The sequence below is a fragment of the Cherax quadricarinatus genome, chromosome 79 (assembly GCF_038502225.1).
Source record: "Cherax quadricarinatus isolate ZL_2023a chromosome 79, ASM3850222v1, whole genome shotgun sequence".
Lineage (NCBI taxonomy): Eukaryota > Metazoa > Arthropoda > Malacostraca > Decapoda > Parastacidae > Cherax > Cherax quadricarinatus.
Genome location: NC_091370.1, coordinates 12,945,550 through 12,962,194, shown reverse-complemented (window position 1 = coordinate 12,962,194; position 16,645 = coordinate 12,945,550). Strand labels below are relative to the sequence as shown.

The 16,645-nt window shown below is 36.7% G+C and overlaps 2 protein-coding genes across 3 annotated transcripts in view; one reads left to right on the top strand and one right to left on the bottom strand.

Moving 5' to 3' along the window:
• The window catches only part of LOC128702658 (probable ATP-dependent RNA helicase DDX10), a 554,230-nt gene that overhangs the window by 476,472 nt on the left and 61,113 nt on the right, over positions 1 to 16,645 (bottom strand). The window lies entirely within an intron of this gene.
• The window catches only part of LOC128702656 (junctional adhesion molecule-like), a 144,289-nt gene that overhangs the window by 125,891 nt on the left and 1,753 nt on the right, over positions 1 to 16,645 (top strand). For both annotated transcript variants that reach the window (XM_053797001.2, XM_070101929.1), the window contains one exon: positions 11,394 to 11,705. In XM_053797001.2, coding sequence (XP_053652976.1) covers positions 11,394 to 11,705 — 312 coding nt within the window. The remainder of the gene's footprint in view (positions 1 to 11,393; positions 11,706 to 16,645) is intronic.

The window sequence follows — 16,645 nt, the reverse complement described above, 5'->3', positions numbered from 1 at the left end:
TGCACACACTCGCTCTACACCTGCACTCTTTTCACATTTGTATATATGTCGTGCCGAATAGGTAAAACTGGTCAATTGTCAAGAACTCGTTTAAAATTAAGTTTTCTAAATTTTCTCACTTAATTTAAAAATTATTTTTTGTACCGAAAAAAATTTAGAAAACTTACCTAACCTTATTACAGCAAGCGCAATTTAATTTAACCTAATCCAACTAAATATTCTTAAGATAAGTTTACAATATTTTGATAATAAACACAATAATATATATATATTTTTAGTTAGGTTCAGAATGATTTTTGCGAAATTATTGCATACACAAATTTTCAGTTGCCTTATTCGGCAAGAAGAGCGTTGCTATTTAAGCCAAAATAGCAAGATTTACCTATTCGGCACGGCATATATATATATATATATATATATATATATATATATATATATATATATATATATATATATATATATGCCGTGCCGAATATGTAAAACTGGTCAATTAGCAAGAACTCATTTAAAATTAAGTCCTTTCTAAAATTTTCTCTTATACGTTTAAAGATATATTTTTTTCATTAATGTTAATGTAAAAAATTATAATTTTGCACCAAAAGAATCTTAGAAAACTTGCCTAACCTTATTATAACAAGAACAATTTATTTTAGCCTAACCCATCTAAATATATTTTAGGTTTGTTTACAATAATTTAATAGTAAACAAACAGAGTGAAATATATTTTTTTCGTTAGGTTCAGAATGATTTTGGCGAAATTACTGCATACACAAATTTTCGCTTGTCTTATATGGCAAGATGAGCGTTGCTATTTAAGCCAAGATCGCAAGTTCTGCCTATTCGGCACGACATATATATATATATATATATATATATATAATATATATATATATATATATATATATATATATATATATATATAATTCTTCTTTCAACAAACAAGCCATACCCACCGGGGTAGGGTGACCCAAAAAGAAAAACGAAAGTTTCTCTTTGTAACTTTAGTAATTTATACAGGAGAAGGGGTTACTAACCCCTTGCTCCCACCAATTTAGTCAATTCTTACGACACGCATGGCTAACGTAGGAAGAATTCTGTTCCACCTCCCCATGGAGGTAAGAGGAAATAGAAAAGAGCAAGAACTGTTAAGAAAATAGAAGAAAATCCAGATGATTGTGTGTGTGTATATATATATATATATATATATATATATATTATATATATATATATATATATATATATATATATATATATATATATATATATTACTTCACTGTCTCTTTAATAGAAAGGCAAAAATAACCTCTTCTTTGAATACTAAAAGAAGATTGCAAATGTCAAGTATTGCTCTGTTTTTCCAAGAGTAAAATATCGTACATCACAGTGACTGTCATCGTCAACATGTCGCTACTGATAAAAAAAACCCGATAATTGAATCTGCTCGAAAATAAACAAAAAAGCCTTCAAATGAATGAGTAAAATGTCTTTTAATTCGTGGAGATAAAAATATTTACAGATAATATTTCATTTCTGAGGCACGCGGAGCCTTATAACATCTCAATTTTTTATTCTTCATTATTCCTGTTTTATTAGCTTTTCTTCCTCTTATCACTCATTATTCTTCTGTCTTATGCACTCGTTTTATAGTTATTCTTCGTTATTTCTGTGTCTTATTTACGTAATTTCTATGTATGCCTCTTTGTTCTGACTTCTTAAGTTACATATCTTCTAGTGTTTAATGTTAGTCTTGTGTTTAATGCACGTGTTTAATGTCAGTCTTGTGTTTAATGTTAATGCTTTTGTTTAATGTTAGTGTTGTTATTAATGTTGATGCATGTGTTTAATATTAGTCTTGTGTTTAATGTCAGTCTTGTGTTTAATGTCAGTCTTGTGTTTAATGTTAGTCTTGTGCTTAATGTTAGTCTTGTGTTTAATGCACGTGTTTAATGTCATTCTTGTGTTTAATGCATGTGTTTAATGTCAGTCTTGTGTTTAATGCATGTGTTTAATGTCAGTCTTGTGTTTAATGCATGTGTTTAATGTCAGTCTTGTGTTTAATGCATGTGTTTAATGTCAGTCTTGTGTTTAATGCATGTGTTTAATGTCAGTCTTGTGTTTAATGCATGTGTTTAATGTTAGTCTTGTGTTTAATGTTAATGCTTTTGTTTAATGTTAGTGCTGTTATTAATGTTGATGTATGTGTTTAATATTAGTCGTGTGTTTTTCTAGTCACTTATCATTATTCCATTATTTTATATACTTATTTTCTAGTTATTCCTCATCATTATTATTGTGTTACGAATTAATTTTCTAGTTATCCCTTATTAGTCTTGTGTTTTACGGACTTATTTTCTAGTTATTACTAATTATTCCTCTGTTTAATTCACGAGTTTTTCCAGTTATCTATTGTTATTAATTTTTATGCTTATTTTCTTATTATTTCTCATTTTCCTAGTGCTCTACAGGATTATATTCTTGTTAGTTTTAATTTTATATGCTTATTTTCTAGAAATTGCTCATTTTCCTATTGTTTTATGGGCTTATTTTCTAGTAATTCATTTCCTTAGTGTTTTATAGGCTTATTTTCTAGTTACTCCTTATTTCCCTAGTGTTTTACTAGCTTATTTTCTAGCTATTCTTTATTTTCCTAGTGTTTTACTGGCTTATTTTCTAGCTATTCTTTATTTTCCTAGTGTTTTACTGGCTTATTTTCTAGCTATTCTTTATTTTCCTAGTGTTTTACTGGCTTATTTTCTAGCTATTCTTTATTTTCCTAGTGTTTTACTGGCTTATTTTCTAGCTATTCTTTATTTTCCTAGTGTTTTACTGGCTTATTTTCTAGCTATTCTTTATTTTCCTAGTGTTTTACTGGCTTATTTTCTAGCTATTCTTTATTTTCCTAGTGTTTTACTGGCTTATTTTCTAGCTATTCTTTATTTTCCTAGTGTTTTACTGGCTTATTTTCTAGCTATTCTTTATTTTCCTAGTGTTTTACTGGCTTATTTTCTAGCTATTCTTTATTTTCCTAGTGTTTTACTGGCTTATTTTCTAGCTATTCTTTATTTTCCTAGTGTTTTACTGGCTTATTTTCTAGCTATTCTTTATTTTCCTAGTGTTTCAAATAAATAAATAGATTTAGAAAAGTCTTACAGAAAATTGTTTTATGGAATTTACCTACGTAAGTATTTATAAATTTAATGCTTCTTGCATTTTCCTGTTTGCCAGGAAAATGTAAGAAATGTGGAAGAAATGTGTTAGGTGGGAAAGGGAGGTGATGGAAAGGTGTTTGGTGAGGATGAAGAAAAATGTTACGGGGTCAGAGTGGAAGTGAGGGAGGGGAGGGGAAGGTGGGTGTTTGGTGGAAGAGGGAGGGAGGTGATGGTAAAGGGGGGTGTTTGGTGGAAGAGGGGGGGATGGTAAAGGGGGTGTTTGGTTAAAAAGGGAGAGGGGATGGTAAAGGGGGTGTTTGGTGGAAGAGGGAGGGAGGGGATGGTAAAGGGGGTGTTTGGTGGAAGAGGGAGAGAGGGGATGGTAAAGGGGGGTGTTTGGTGGAAAAGGAGGAGAGACGGTGAAGAAAACCGGGTTTTCAGCTTTGATCTCAGAAAAAAAAAGGTGAGCTACAATTTATTATGTAAACGACAGGTAAATGACTCAGGTGAAACTGAGGAACCAAACACGTGAACAAACACTAAAATCCACTTTATTATAAAGAATATCATAATACAGTGTGTCAGGTCTTTACTTACGTGTCCTTCTCCTGGATAATATTATCGTTCTAGAAGTGAGTTATTCTAACTGACGCCACCGGCAATTCTGAAGTCTCGTACTGGCTTCATTATTTATACCTAAAGTCATAGGCAAGAAATGAATGTTCTCGTGTCAGTCAAACGCTGCCAGACCTGCATACGTTAAATGCAGCTGATACATGCATGCATAAAATGCAGTTGGTACACGCTTGCATGAAAGGCAAATGATACATTCATAAATGAAAGGCAGCTGTTAGACCTGCATGAAAATCAGATGATGCACTCACATATGAAATGCATGTGACTGACCTGATTGACAGGCAGCTAATACATGCATACATGAAAGGCAGCTGATACATGCATACATGAAAGGCAGCTAATACATGCGTACATGAAAGGCAGCTGACACATGCACACATGAAATGCAACTGCTAGACGGACATGAAAAACCAACTGATACATATATACATGAAAGGAAGCTGACACATGCCTGTGGATAGACTTCTGCCTCTGATATCTTTACCTTAATGATAAACAAAACCATAAACCAGACAAATGAGACACCTCTGCTACACTTTATTGCTGAAACGTTTCGCCTGCGTAGCAGGCGTCTTCAGTCGACTACAGAAACGTTAAAGGAAGAAAGATAAAAGAAAAATAAGGAAGAATCATTCGTAATATCTACCTGTATAAACGAGAAAAATGTCCCTTGACGTAATAACATGACAGCAAACAAAGCACGGTATTGGTGGGATTAGAACCCATGGCAAGTGAGCCGTAAAACCACAGGCCAGTGCGTAACCCACTGGCTTGTGGTTTGACGACTCATTTTCCACAGGTTTTAACCCCACCCGTACCGTGTTTTTATTTAATACCTCCTTTGATTAACGCTCAAGAAATTTATGTATTATTTTAATCATGGGAAAGCCCTCAATCAGTAGGGGTCATACGAAGCCTGGAGAATAGGAGAGAATCACTTTATACCCACTAGGGCAGCTTCATTTTCTTGGATCAAGAGTACTTCACTGGTAACGAGGCACCCACTATAAAATAACAATAATAATAATAATAATAATAATCCTAATATCTTTATTTACTACAAGTGCATGTACAAGGTATACAGATCATAACTGACATCAATGACATACTATATAGAAAGCCGCTTGTTATGTTGAACATTTCGGGCAAATTAGGTCAGTTTTGTCCCAGGATGCGACCCACACTAGTCGACTAACATCCAGGTACCCATTTTAAACTGATGAGTGAACAGGGACATCAGGGACACGTCCCTAATGTTTTCCAGCCGTACCGGAGAAGATTCAAACCCCGGACCTCAATGTGTGAGCTGAGTGCGCTAGCGATCAAGCTACGGGAGATATTCATTTATAATCAACTGATCCGATCAGTTTGCGTTGCAAAAAAAATAAACACTGATTCTCGTATAAATTCAAAACATATTTCAGAAACTTGTTATCCTTGTACTGTATAAATCTAAACACAAATCATACGTGCAGGGATATATATATATATATATATATATATATATATATATATATATATATATATATATATATATATAATTATATATATATATATATATATATATATATATATATATATATATATATATATAATTATATATATATATATATATATATATATATATATATATATATATATATATATATATATATATATATATATATCAACCACGGTGATGTCACCGTGGTTGTTTAATATATTTATAGATGGGGTGGTAAGAGAAGTAAATGCGAGGGTCTTGGCAAGAGGCGTGGAGTTAAAAGATAAAGAATCACACATAAAGTGGGAGTTGTCACAGTTGCTCTTTGCTGATGACACTGTGCTCTTGGGAGATTCTGAAGAGAAGTTGCAGAGATTGGTGGATGAATTTGGTAGGGTGTGCAAAAGAAGAAAATTGAAAGTGAATACAGGAAAGAGTAAGGTTATGAGGATAACAAAAAGATTAGGTGATGAAAGATTGGATATCAGATTGGAGGGAGAGAGTATGGAGGAGGTGAATGTATTCAGATATTTGGGAGTGGACGTGTCAGCGGGTGGGTCTATGAAAGATGAGGTGAATCATAGAATTGATGAGGGGAAAAGGGTGAGTGGTGCACTTAGGAGTCTGTGGAGACAAAGAACTTTGTCCTTGGAGGCAAAGAGGGGAATGTACGAGAGTATAGTTTTACCAACGCTCTTATATGGGTGTGAAGCATGGGTGATGAATGTTGCAGCTAGGAGAAGGCTGGAGGCAGTGGAGATGTCATGTCTGAGAGCAATGTGTGGTGTGAATATAATGCAGAGAATTCGTAGTTTGGAAGTTAGGAGGAGGTGCGGGATTACCAAAACTGTTGTCCAGAGGGCTGAGGAAGGGTTGTTGAGGTGGTTCGGACATGTGGAGAGAATGGAGCGAAACAGAATAACTTCAAGAGTGTATCAGTCTGTAGTGGAAGGAAGGCGGGGTAGGGGTCGGCCTAGGAAAGGTTGGAGGGAGGGGGGTAAAGGAGGTTCTGTGTGCGAGGGGCTTGGACTTCCAGCAGGCATGCGTGAGCGTGTTTGATAGGAGTGAATGGAGACAAATGGTTTTTAATACTCGACGTGCTGTTGGAGTGTGAGCAAAGTAACATTTATGAAGGGGTTCAGGGAAACCGGCAGGCCGGACTTGAGTCCTGGAGATGGGAAGTACAGTGCCTGCACTCTGAAGGAGGGGTGTTAATGTTGCAGTTTAAAAACTGTAGTGTAAAACACCCTTCTGGCAAGACAGTGATGGAGTGAATGATGGTGAAAGTTTTTCTTTTTCGGGCCACCCTGCCTTGGTGGGAATCGGCCAGTGTGATAATAAAAAAAACACAAATAACCCGCACATAAAAGAGAAAAGCTTACGACGACGATTCGGTCCGACTTGGACCATTGACAAAGTCACACTAACAGAGGTGGAGCAGGACGGCTATATATTTGTGTATCGTTCCAGTCACGGTATTGTGCCTTTTTGTTATTTATAATAAAAAAAAATTATATATATATATATGTCGTGCCGAATAGGCAGAACTTGCGATCTTGGCTTAAATAGCAACGCTCATCTTGCCATATAGGACAAGTGAAAATTTGTGTATGCAATAATTTCGCCAAAATCATTCTGAACCTAACGAAAAAAATATGTTTCACTGTGCTTGTTTAGTATTAAATTATTGTAAACAAATCTAAAATATATTTAGCTGGGTTAGGCTAAAATAAATTGTTTTTGTTATAATAAGGTTAGGTAAGTTTTCTAAGATTCTTTTGGAGCAAAATTAAAAATTTTTACATTAACATTAATGAAAAAAATATATATTTAAACGTATAAGAGAAAATTTTAGAAAGATCATAATTTTAAATGAGTTCTTGCTAATTGACCAGTTTTACATATTCGGCACGACATATATATATATATATATATATATATATATATATATATATATATATATACATATACATATATATATATATATATATATATATATATATATATATATATATATATATATGCAAAACAACCACTCTGAAAGAATAGAGAAATTCCAAGGGCTTTCGTGACTACTCACATTATCAAGGAACTATGATAGTTCCTTGATAATGTGAGTAGTCACGAAAGCCCTTGGAATTTCTCTATTCTTTCAGAGTGGTTGTTTTGCATATATATATATATATATATATATATATATATATATATATATATATATATATATATATATATATATATACACAGCGAGAGGAGTGTTTAGACACACGTGAGATACGTGTTAGTGTATATTCATCGAGAGAGCGTATCTCTGTGTATATTTACCAAGACTTCGTCTCTCTTAGTGTAAATACACCGAGAGGTGTATATCTCACTTGTGTATATACACATTGAGATACAATGTGTCTATACACCTCGGTGTATATCTATCTCACTGTGTATATACATCTCTCGGTGTACATCTCTCGGTGTACTTGCACTGTGCATCGCTCAGTGTATATACCATCTGCGTATCCCTCACTGTATATACAACAAGAGATGTCCATTCCCCATTGTATATTCACGGAGGGCTGTCCATTCCCCAATGTATATCCACGGATGGCTATATACAGTGTATACACAATGAAAAGTGTCTCACTGTGCATACCCTAAGTGTTTACTCAATTCCCTGTTTACGATGTTAAAATCCCCCTAATGTTGTGTCTATATTTCCCACCGTGAAGTACAAAAATATTTAACCTAACAAACTAACATGCTTATATTGTGTATATATTAACTGGCAATCTGGAAAGGAAATCGAATTCAGGCTGAATATATCCCCGGACAAAATAACCAATTTCCCCCTCCCACACTCAGATTAAACTACGATACATTCCTTGTCACCAGATCTCTGGAGTGTGGTCGTCTCTCACCACAAGGTATTTGCAATCGTTCATTTATGACGTTTTTAGGTATATGCAGAGTCACATATGTACTACTGTACATGAATGGTATACATTACCGACAAGATGAAAATTAGACACATGCAACATATGGGTATCTTTACTGTAGACGTTACACCAGTGGCTTTATCAGGGGAATAATTGGAAGACAGGAGAAATTTATACAAAAGATGAGGTAAACAGTCCAACAGTCTTGGAGTTGGTGTGCTCTTCATCAACTCCAGGTCATTCCTTCAATCTATTTCCTCTCGGCAAGCACCAAGGTCATTCTTTAAATCCATTTCCTCTCAGCAAGCACCAAGGTCATTCCTTTCTTCAGTCCATTTCCTCTCAGCAAGCACCAAGGTCATTCCTTTAATCTATTTCCTCTCAGCAAGCACCAAGGTCATTCCTTCCTTCAGTCCATTTCCTCTCAGCAAGCACCAAGGTCATTCCTTTAATCTATTTCCTCTCAGCAAGCACCAAGGTCATTCCTTTAATCTATTTCCTCTCAGCAAGCACCAAGGTCATTCCTTCCTTCAGTCCATTTCCTCTCAGCAAGCACCAAGGTCATTCCTTTAATCTATTTCCTCTCAGCAAGCACCAAGGTCATTCCTTTAATCTATTTCCTCTCAGCAAGCACCAAGGTCATTCCTTCCTTCAGTCCATTTCCTCTCAGCAAGCACCAAGGTCATTCCTTTAATCTATTTCCTCTCAGCAAGCACCAAGGTCATTCCTTTAATCTATTTCCTCTCAGCAAGCACCAAGGTCATTCCTTCCTTCAGTCCATTTCCTCTCAACAAGCAACAAGGTCATTCCTTCCTTCAATCCATTTCCTCTCAGCAAGCACCAAGGTCATTCCTTCAATCCATTTCCTCTCAGCAAGCACCAAGGTCATTCCTTCCTTCAGTCCATTTCCTCTCAACAAGGTCATTCCTTCCTTCAATCCATTTCCTATCAGCAAGCACCAAGGTCATTCCTTTAATCTATTTCCTCTCAGCAAGCAACAAGGTCATTGTGAGCGAAGAAAAATATCATTCCTTTGATCTATTTGCCCTTGTGAGAAGGAAATGACAAAATGAAAGATCAAAGAAACTGCCATAACACGACTTCTTACACCTGTCAAACGCCTTCCCAATCAAATTAGGCAGGTGTGTATGTCACATGTCAGAGGCTATATTAAGTTGGTAAAATTACCCGGCAGGCCGGACTTGAGTCCTGGAGATGGGAAGTACAGTGCCTGCACTCTGAAGGAGGGGTGTTAATGTTGCAGTTTAAAAACTGTAGTGTAAAGCACCCTTCTGGCAAAACAGTGATGGAGTGAATGATGGTGAAAGTTTTTCTTTTTCGGGCCACCCTGCCTTGGTGGGAATCTGCCAGTGTGATAAAAAAAAAAAAATGCGACTAACATAACATTTTAATGTGGCAACGTTTCGCTCTACAGGTTTATACGTCACATTCCCAGATGCCTCATTGTTTAATCATATGGGGAAGCGCTAAAACCGTACTCCTCATACAAGGAAGGAAAATAAGGATACCTTGATTTTCCAAAATCGAGAATTATTACTGAAACTAATTTTTTGATACAATAAAAAAAATTACTTAGCAAAACGCTATGAAAAATATTTATATTTATCGAAACTTTTTGCTTGAATAAATATTATTTGCAGAATTTTTGGTGAATAAATAATTAGTGTTGACAGAAACTTTCTGCATAAATTATCTTTTATACAGCGAAACCTTCTGTACAAGAATTACTTTTATGTGAAACCTCCTGTACAAGAATTACTTTTATGTGAAACCTCCTGTACAAGAATTACTTTTATGTGAAACCTCCTGTACAAGAATTACTTTTATGTGAAACCTCCTGCACAAGAATTACTTTTATGTGAAACCTCCTGCACAAGAATTACTTTTATGTGAAACCTTCTGTACAAGAATTACTTTTATGCGAAACCTTCTGTACAAGAATTACTTTTATGTGAAGCCTTCTGCACAAGAATTACTTTTATGTGAAGCCTTCTGTACAAGAATTACTTTTGTATGAAACCATCTGAACAAGAATTATTTTTGTGAAACCTCCTGTACAAGAATTACTTTCATGTGAAACTTCTGTACAAGAATTACGTTTGTGTGAAACCTTTTACACAAGAATTACTTTTATTAAGGGAAATCTGCACAAGAATTACATTTATTTAGGGAAACTTTCTGTAGAAGAATTACTTTATGTAGGTGAAACCTACTGTAAAAGAATTAAATGAAACCTTCTGGACAAGAATTACTTTTATGTAGGTGAAACCTACTGTAAAAGAATTAAATGAAACCTTCTGGACAAGAATTACTTTTATTTAGGTGAAACCTTCTCCCCAAGAATTACTTTTATTTAGACAAAACCTTCTGCACAAGAATTGCCTTTTTTATGGGAAACCTTCTGTACACGAATTACTTTTGTTTAGGGGTAACCTTCTGAAGAGTAATTACTTTTATCTAGGAAACCTTCTGTACAAGAATTACTTTTATTCACCTATTTAACTTGTAACTTGTTAAATATTAACACTGTTATCAAACAATGTGACACCTTCACAGGGAGAGAGAGAGAGAGAGAGAGAGAGAGAGAGAGAGAGAGAGAAGAATAATAAAGAGAATAATAAGAAAGAAGATAATAATACTAATAATACTTTATTTCTACAAGTACATGATACAATGTTTACAGTCCTAGCTGACATCAGTGACATACTATAGAAAGCCCCTTGTTATGCTGTGCATTTCGGGCAAATTAGAGAGAGAGAGAGAGAGAGAGAGAGAGAGAGAGAGAGAGAGAGAGAGAGAGAGAGACCCAGGGATTATTACCTCTGCCCACACTGCCTGTGGTGGGAGGTGACAAGAGTGAGGTAGGTGAACTTCTCACCTTTCCACAGTGCCACAGGCACTACTAGTGTGTGTTTAATGTTTTCCACAGTGCCAAAGGTGCCGTGGTGGTGACAGCCGCAGCTAGTAATCCCTCCATCCCTCTCTCTCTCCTTTCCTGCAACAGCGGTGCAGATCGCAAGAGCCGCAGTTAACCCTCCCATCATAATCCCGCAGCTTTCGAAAGTCAATGTTAAACCCCCTCCTCTCTTTATAGAATGCCGCAGAGCCGCAGCTAACCCGCCCTCCCATCACAGTGCCGCATGTAGCTAACTCCCCTTCTTCTCCCTCCCGCATCAGTGCCGCAGGTAGAGGTGACTGGGGCTGCCGACAAGTACGTGAGAAGCGGCTCGACCGCTCGCCTCGAGTGCAAAGTAAGTTCCACTGTACAGCTGCCAGACTACATCTTCTGGTACCACTCTGGGGAGCGACTACTGGAGTACGACAACCCCAGAGTGAAGATCACAGTGTCCCGGCGGGGCGGACAGGGCAGCGAGATGAGTGTCACCTCCACGCTCGTCATCTCCAAGGCCAGATCTACGGATGCTGGAAACTACACCTGCATGCCATCCAACCTCCACCGCGCCACCACAATCCTTCATGTCCTGAACGGTAAGTATTCCTTGAGCAGTAACGCAAGCAGGATTTTAGTCTAGGGGAGGATTAATTAAGCCAGGATTTCATTCTGGGGGAGGCATAAGCCAGGATTTCAGTCTAGGGGGAGGCATAACCCAGGATTTCAGTCTAGAGGGAGGAATAAGCTAGGATATCAATATGTGGAAAGCATAAGCCAGGATATCAGTCTGGGGGAGGCATAAGCCAATATTTCAGTCTAGGGAGACGTTTAATTAAGCCAGGATGTCAATTTGGGGGAGGCATAAGCCAGGATTTTAGTCTAAGGGGAGGCTTAATTAAGGCAAAATTTCAATCAGGGGGAGTAATAAGCCAAGATTTCAGTCTAGAGGAGGAACAAGCCATGATCTCATTCTAGGGGGAAGCATAAGCCAGGATTTCATTTTAGGGGGGAGGTTTAAGCCAGGATTTCAGTCTAGGAAAAAGCTAAAGCCAGTATTTATACCTTATTTGGGATAACCTGTAGCAATGACTTGTATAAAGTCATTTAACATTATAAAAAAAACTGTGCTTACTTCAGTCTGGGATAACTCAATGTATCAGGAGAATTCGTTTTAAAAAAACAAATGGTTTTTACAATACGTATTTAAAATTTCTTACACTGTTGTGCTTCTCTGGTCACCAGGCAATATAACTCAGAGAAAATTAATCATTAATTGAAAAAAAAAAAGTATTTGCAACTGATGGTGATTTTATCCTCGTTAACTCTCCCCAGGATGCACCACTGGTTCTGTGGTATATGGAAAACTTAAGATAACTTAGTTGAAACATTTAGCTAAGTTACTAAGTTACTGTGTTAATATTTTATCTTGTGTGTTACACACTGTTGATGGGGTTATATCCCAGCCTGTGTTATTATACACAACTGATGGGGTAATACTCCACCCTGTGTGTTATTATACACAACTGATGGGTTAATACTCCACCCTGTGTGTTATTATACACAACTGATGGGTTAATATCCCAGCCTCTGTGTTATTTTACACTATTAATGGGGTAATATCCCAGCCTCTGCGTTATTATACATAACTGATGGGGTAATACTCCACCCTGTGTGTTATTATACACAACTGATGGGTTAATATCCCAGCCTCTGTGTTATTTTACACTATTAATGGGGTAATATCCCAGCCTCTGCGTTATTATACATAATTGATGGGGTAACATCTCATCCTGTGTGTTATTATACGTAACTGATGCAGTAATATCCAATGCTGTGCAGCTCTACAACCTGGTACCACTACCTCTACCATTCCTACTACAATCACAACATAATACCATCACCACTCCCACAACTATTACCGCCTCTTCTTCACTTGCACAACCAGCACAGACTTTTTTCACCACACCACCTTCACCATAACAATTACCTCTGCCACCACCATACCCACTTGTTTCTTCACCATCACCATAAATATCACATCTGCTGCAACCACAGCACTTTTTTCCCACCGCCAGGAACACCATCCCGAATTTCACCAGGGAACAGAGAGAGAGCTAATGCATTGAGCAAAGCTCATGATCTTGGAGATAGAACTAAAGATTAGCATGAAAATGGATGGACAAGAGGACAAAGGGACAAAAGCCGATGAAAGAACGAATTAAAAAAGAATTAATGAAGATTAACGAAGAGACGAAGAGCAGGAAGGAATATGCGGAGAGATAAAAAGAAAAAAGAGCCGAGAGAGGAAATAGCATATCTCAGAGGGGAAGACAGAGAAGACGAGGAAGACAGAGCAAGGTAGAGAGATGGAGAGAGGAAGGAAAGGAGAAAGGGAAACATTTCTCTGATTTGTAAAAAAAAAAGGGTAATAGATGAACAGGAATGGTAGAGGGATTAAGTAGTTAATAAAGAGAAAAAATATTATAAATTATTACTGTTATTATCGTTCTTGCCTTATTCATACAGCACCTGGGAAGTGTTGATAAATATTATTATGTGAAGTCCTAAACTCGCGTGGATCATTTACCGCAAGGAGTGATAAAGGCTCGATCTCTAGTTCACTAACCGCTAGACAGACTCACTATTCTGTTTAGTTTAATATGTTTATTATGCACCCCATACCCATACTGTGGGCGGTAGTCAAAAGATTACAGAGGTACATAATTGGTCCAGGGACTGGGCCTCCAAAGTTTTGATAGCTGAACTAGGTACAAAGGTAATGAACTCACAAGTTACAAAGGTAATGAATCCTGTAAGAATGGTTACTGGATTCATTACCTTTGTACCTAGTTCAGCTATCAAAACTTTGGGGGCCCAGTCCCTGGACCCATTACGTACCTCTGTAATCTGTAAATACCTTTGTAACTTGTCATGATTTAGTCAAGTTTTACACTAGACTGTAGAGTAAAGCCTGGGACTAACATCTTGGTTTACATTCGAGTCCTAAAAGACCTGCTGTGTTATCTCTTAGGCAACACCAGAGATCAGTTTCAATCCATGCCAGGAAGCCATTACCACGATACTTTGAATTAAGCAAAAGATAGCGGAATAACCAACATTATACGCTCAAAATAACGCAGAAAAATCAAAGTATCAAAGTTATTTGAAAGTTAAGAAGATAAATGCTAAATTGCATCAAAATAAGGAACACTTAACAACAACGACGAAAGATTACACAAAGCTAAATAAACTTTAACAGCAACGTCAGAAAATTACATTAAAATTGAGAAAGTCAAACAGGATGAGATGACCATAAACCTTTATCACCTACCCACCGGACATCACCATCCACTATCCATCTATCGGGGAAGTTGATCAAAGGTTCTAGCTTCCCCCTACTTCAAAAAGTCAACTGCAAAAATTAATGGTATGAAGGGATGAAGAGGGAGGGAGGAAAGGAATGCATGTGATGGGAACCAGAAACAGATCTTTGACAAACATTGACCAGTGGCTAGGCTGGGAGACGGAGGGACAGGGAGACGCCAGGAAAACCAATAGATCTGAGAGCGATTGTAGGCGGTGACTGGAGTTTTAAATACAAGGGAAAACAACGAGAAAATTCGAAATATAAAGAGGAGTTACGCTCTATGACGAAGGGTGAGGACAGTGCACTTAAAGATAATCTGAAGAACAGGACTACCAGCTGAAATACAAGGGCTAATTACCATCTAACTTTACGCTAAAGCATAACACAAAGCCTACCCTTGATCCTGACCTTGTGCATATAAGGCGCAGGCTGATTTTCCTTTTTGTGGGAAAAAGGTGCGCCTTATATGCCGGAAAATACGGCAATCAGGCACGACCCAGGGAATACCTTAAATCAAGAGCTGTTTCATTGGCATTAAGGTATACTCTTGAAGGGCAATCTAGTATTATAATATTGATCTCTAAATTTTTTTCTCTCTCTATTCTCATATATAGAAAAGTGTAAACAATTTTGGGTAATAATTTCTAACCCTCGCTGACGTGTCTAACACCTTGAATCAAGAGCAATTTCACCGCTGAAGGACAATCTAGCGTTATAATATTGATCTCGAATTTTTTTTTCTTCTCTATTCTCATACATAGAAAAGTGTAAAAATTTTGAGGCAATAATTTATCACCTTCGCTGACGTGCCTATGACTGTTAATGACTGCATTACCATGTATACAGCTGGCCTGAAAAACGATATTAACTGTTTTATACACTCGTCTCGTTTTTCATAAATATTTCACACGTGAAAAATTTTGTGAAACTCGACAGAAGCAAAATGTATAGCAAAACATTTTAACTATTTTTTTTTTTCTAAAAAAAAAATTAATTCCATGTAGATGCTATTTTAAAGGTGCATAAAATGCTATTAGAATAATTTGATTATATCAGTTTATCCAGCATTAAAAAAAATGATTACCTTGACTCTGATAATTAATTATTTTTCAATTAATGAAGATAAAAATTAGATATAAATTTTTCCCTGGGAGTCTACTTGGCATAAATAAATATATGTAAATAAGTTTGAAAGAAATTTTCAGTCTTTTCATTTTTGGACCAATATCTGATAAGAATATTTGAATGGAACAGTTCAGAGCTTATATTTTCTCTCTCAGTCACCGTAACTGGACATGTACGTGGACATGTAACTGGACATGTACGTGGACACGTAACTAGACATGTTCCAGGACATGTAAATGGACACGTAAGTGTACACGTAACTGGACACGTAACTGGACATATGACTAGACATCTAACTGGAAGTGGATAAGTACATATTTTTATAAGTTTCTAAGTGAACATTATTATTATAAAAAAGAAGCGCTAAACCCACTAGGGTCATACAGCGCTGCTTCACGGTGAACAATGATCTCATAATTCATCCAATGAATGTCAGAAAATAATCTGACTTAACGTAAATGGCTCAAAACCAATAAGCCAATAAGTAAAAAAAATTACTTTTGGGGGGAAAACGACGTTTTCAGTAACGTTTATTATTATTATTATTATTATTATTAGTAGTAGTAGTATTACTACTACTATTACTACCGTCGTAGTAGTATTACTAATACTACTGCTAATATTATTATTACCCTTAGGGCCCTGACCACTCAGGGGCCTTTGACTATTCTGGGGCCCTGACTACTATGGGGCGGGCCCTGACCATTAGCTCTTTCTTTATTGACCCCCTGGTAAGACGCGCTCCTATCTGTGGTGTGATGTAACCTGTTTAGAATTCGGGAATCTTTACTGAAGAAACGTTTCGCCCACCAGTGGCTTTATTAGTTCAATACAAAGAAGTACAATAAACAAAAGAGGATGGTATTGTATACCATATTGATATTCACTGAAAAGAGGAGGAGTTTGGGGTAATCAGTCCCTCAGCCTGGAATCGATGTGTTCAGAGAAGTGGCTTATGTACTCTACTCAGGTGAGCTGAAGCAGGAGGAGGCGGAGTCACAGTGGAACCATCCACTAGTGTAAGTAGATCATGTAGATCGGTTG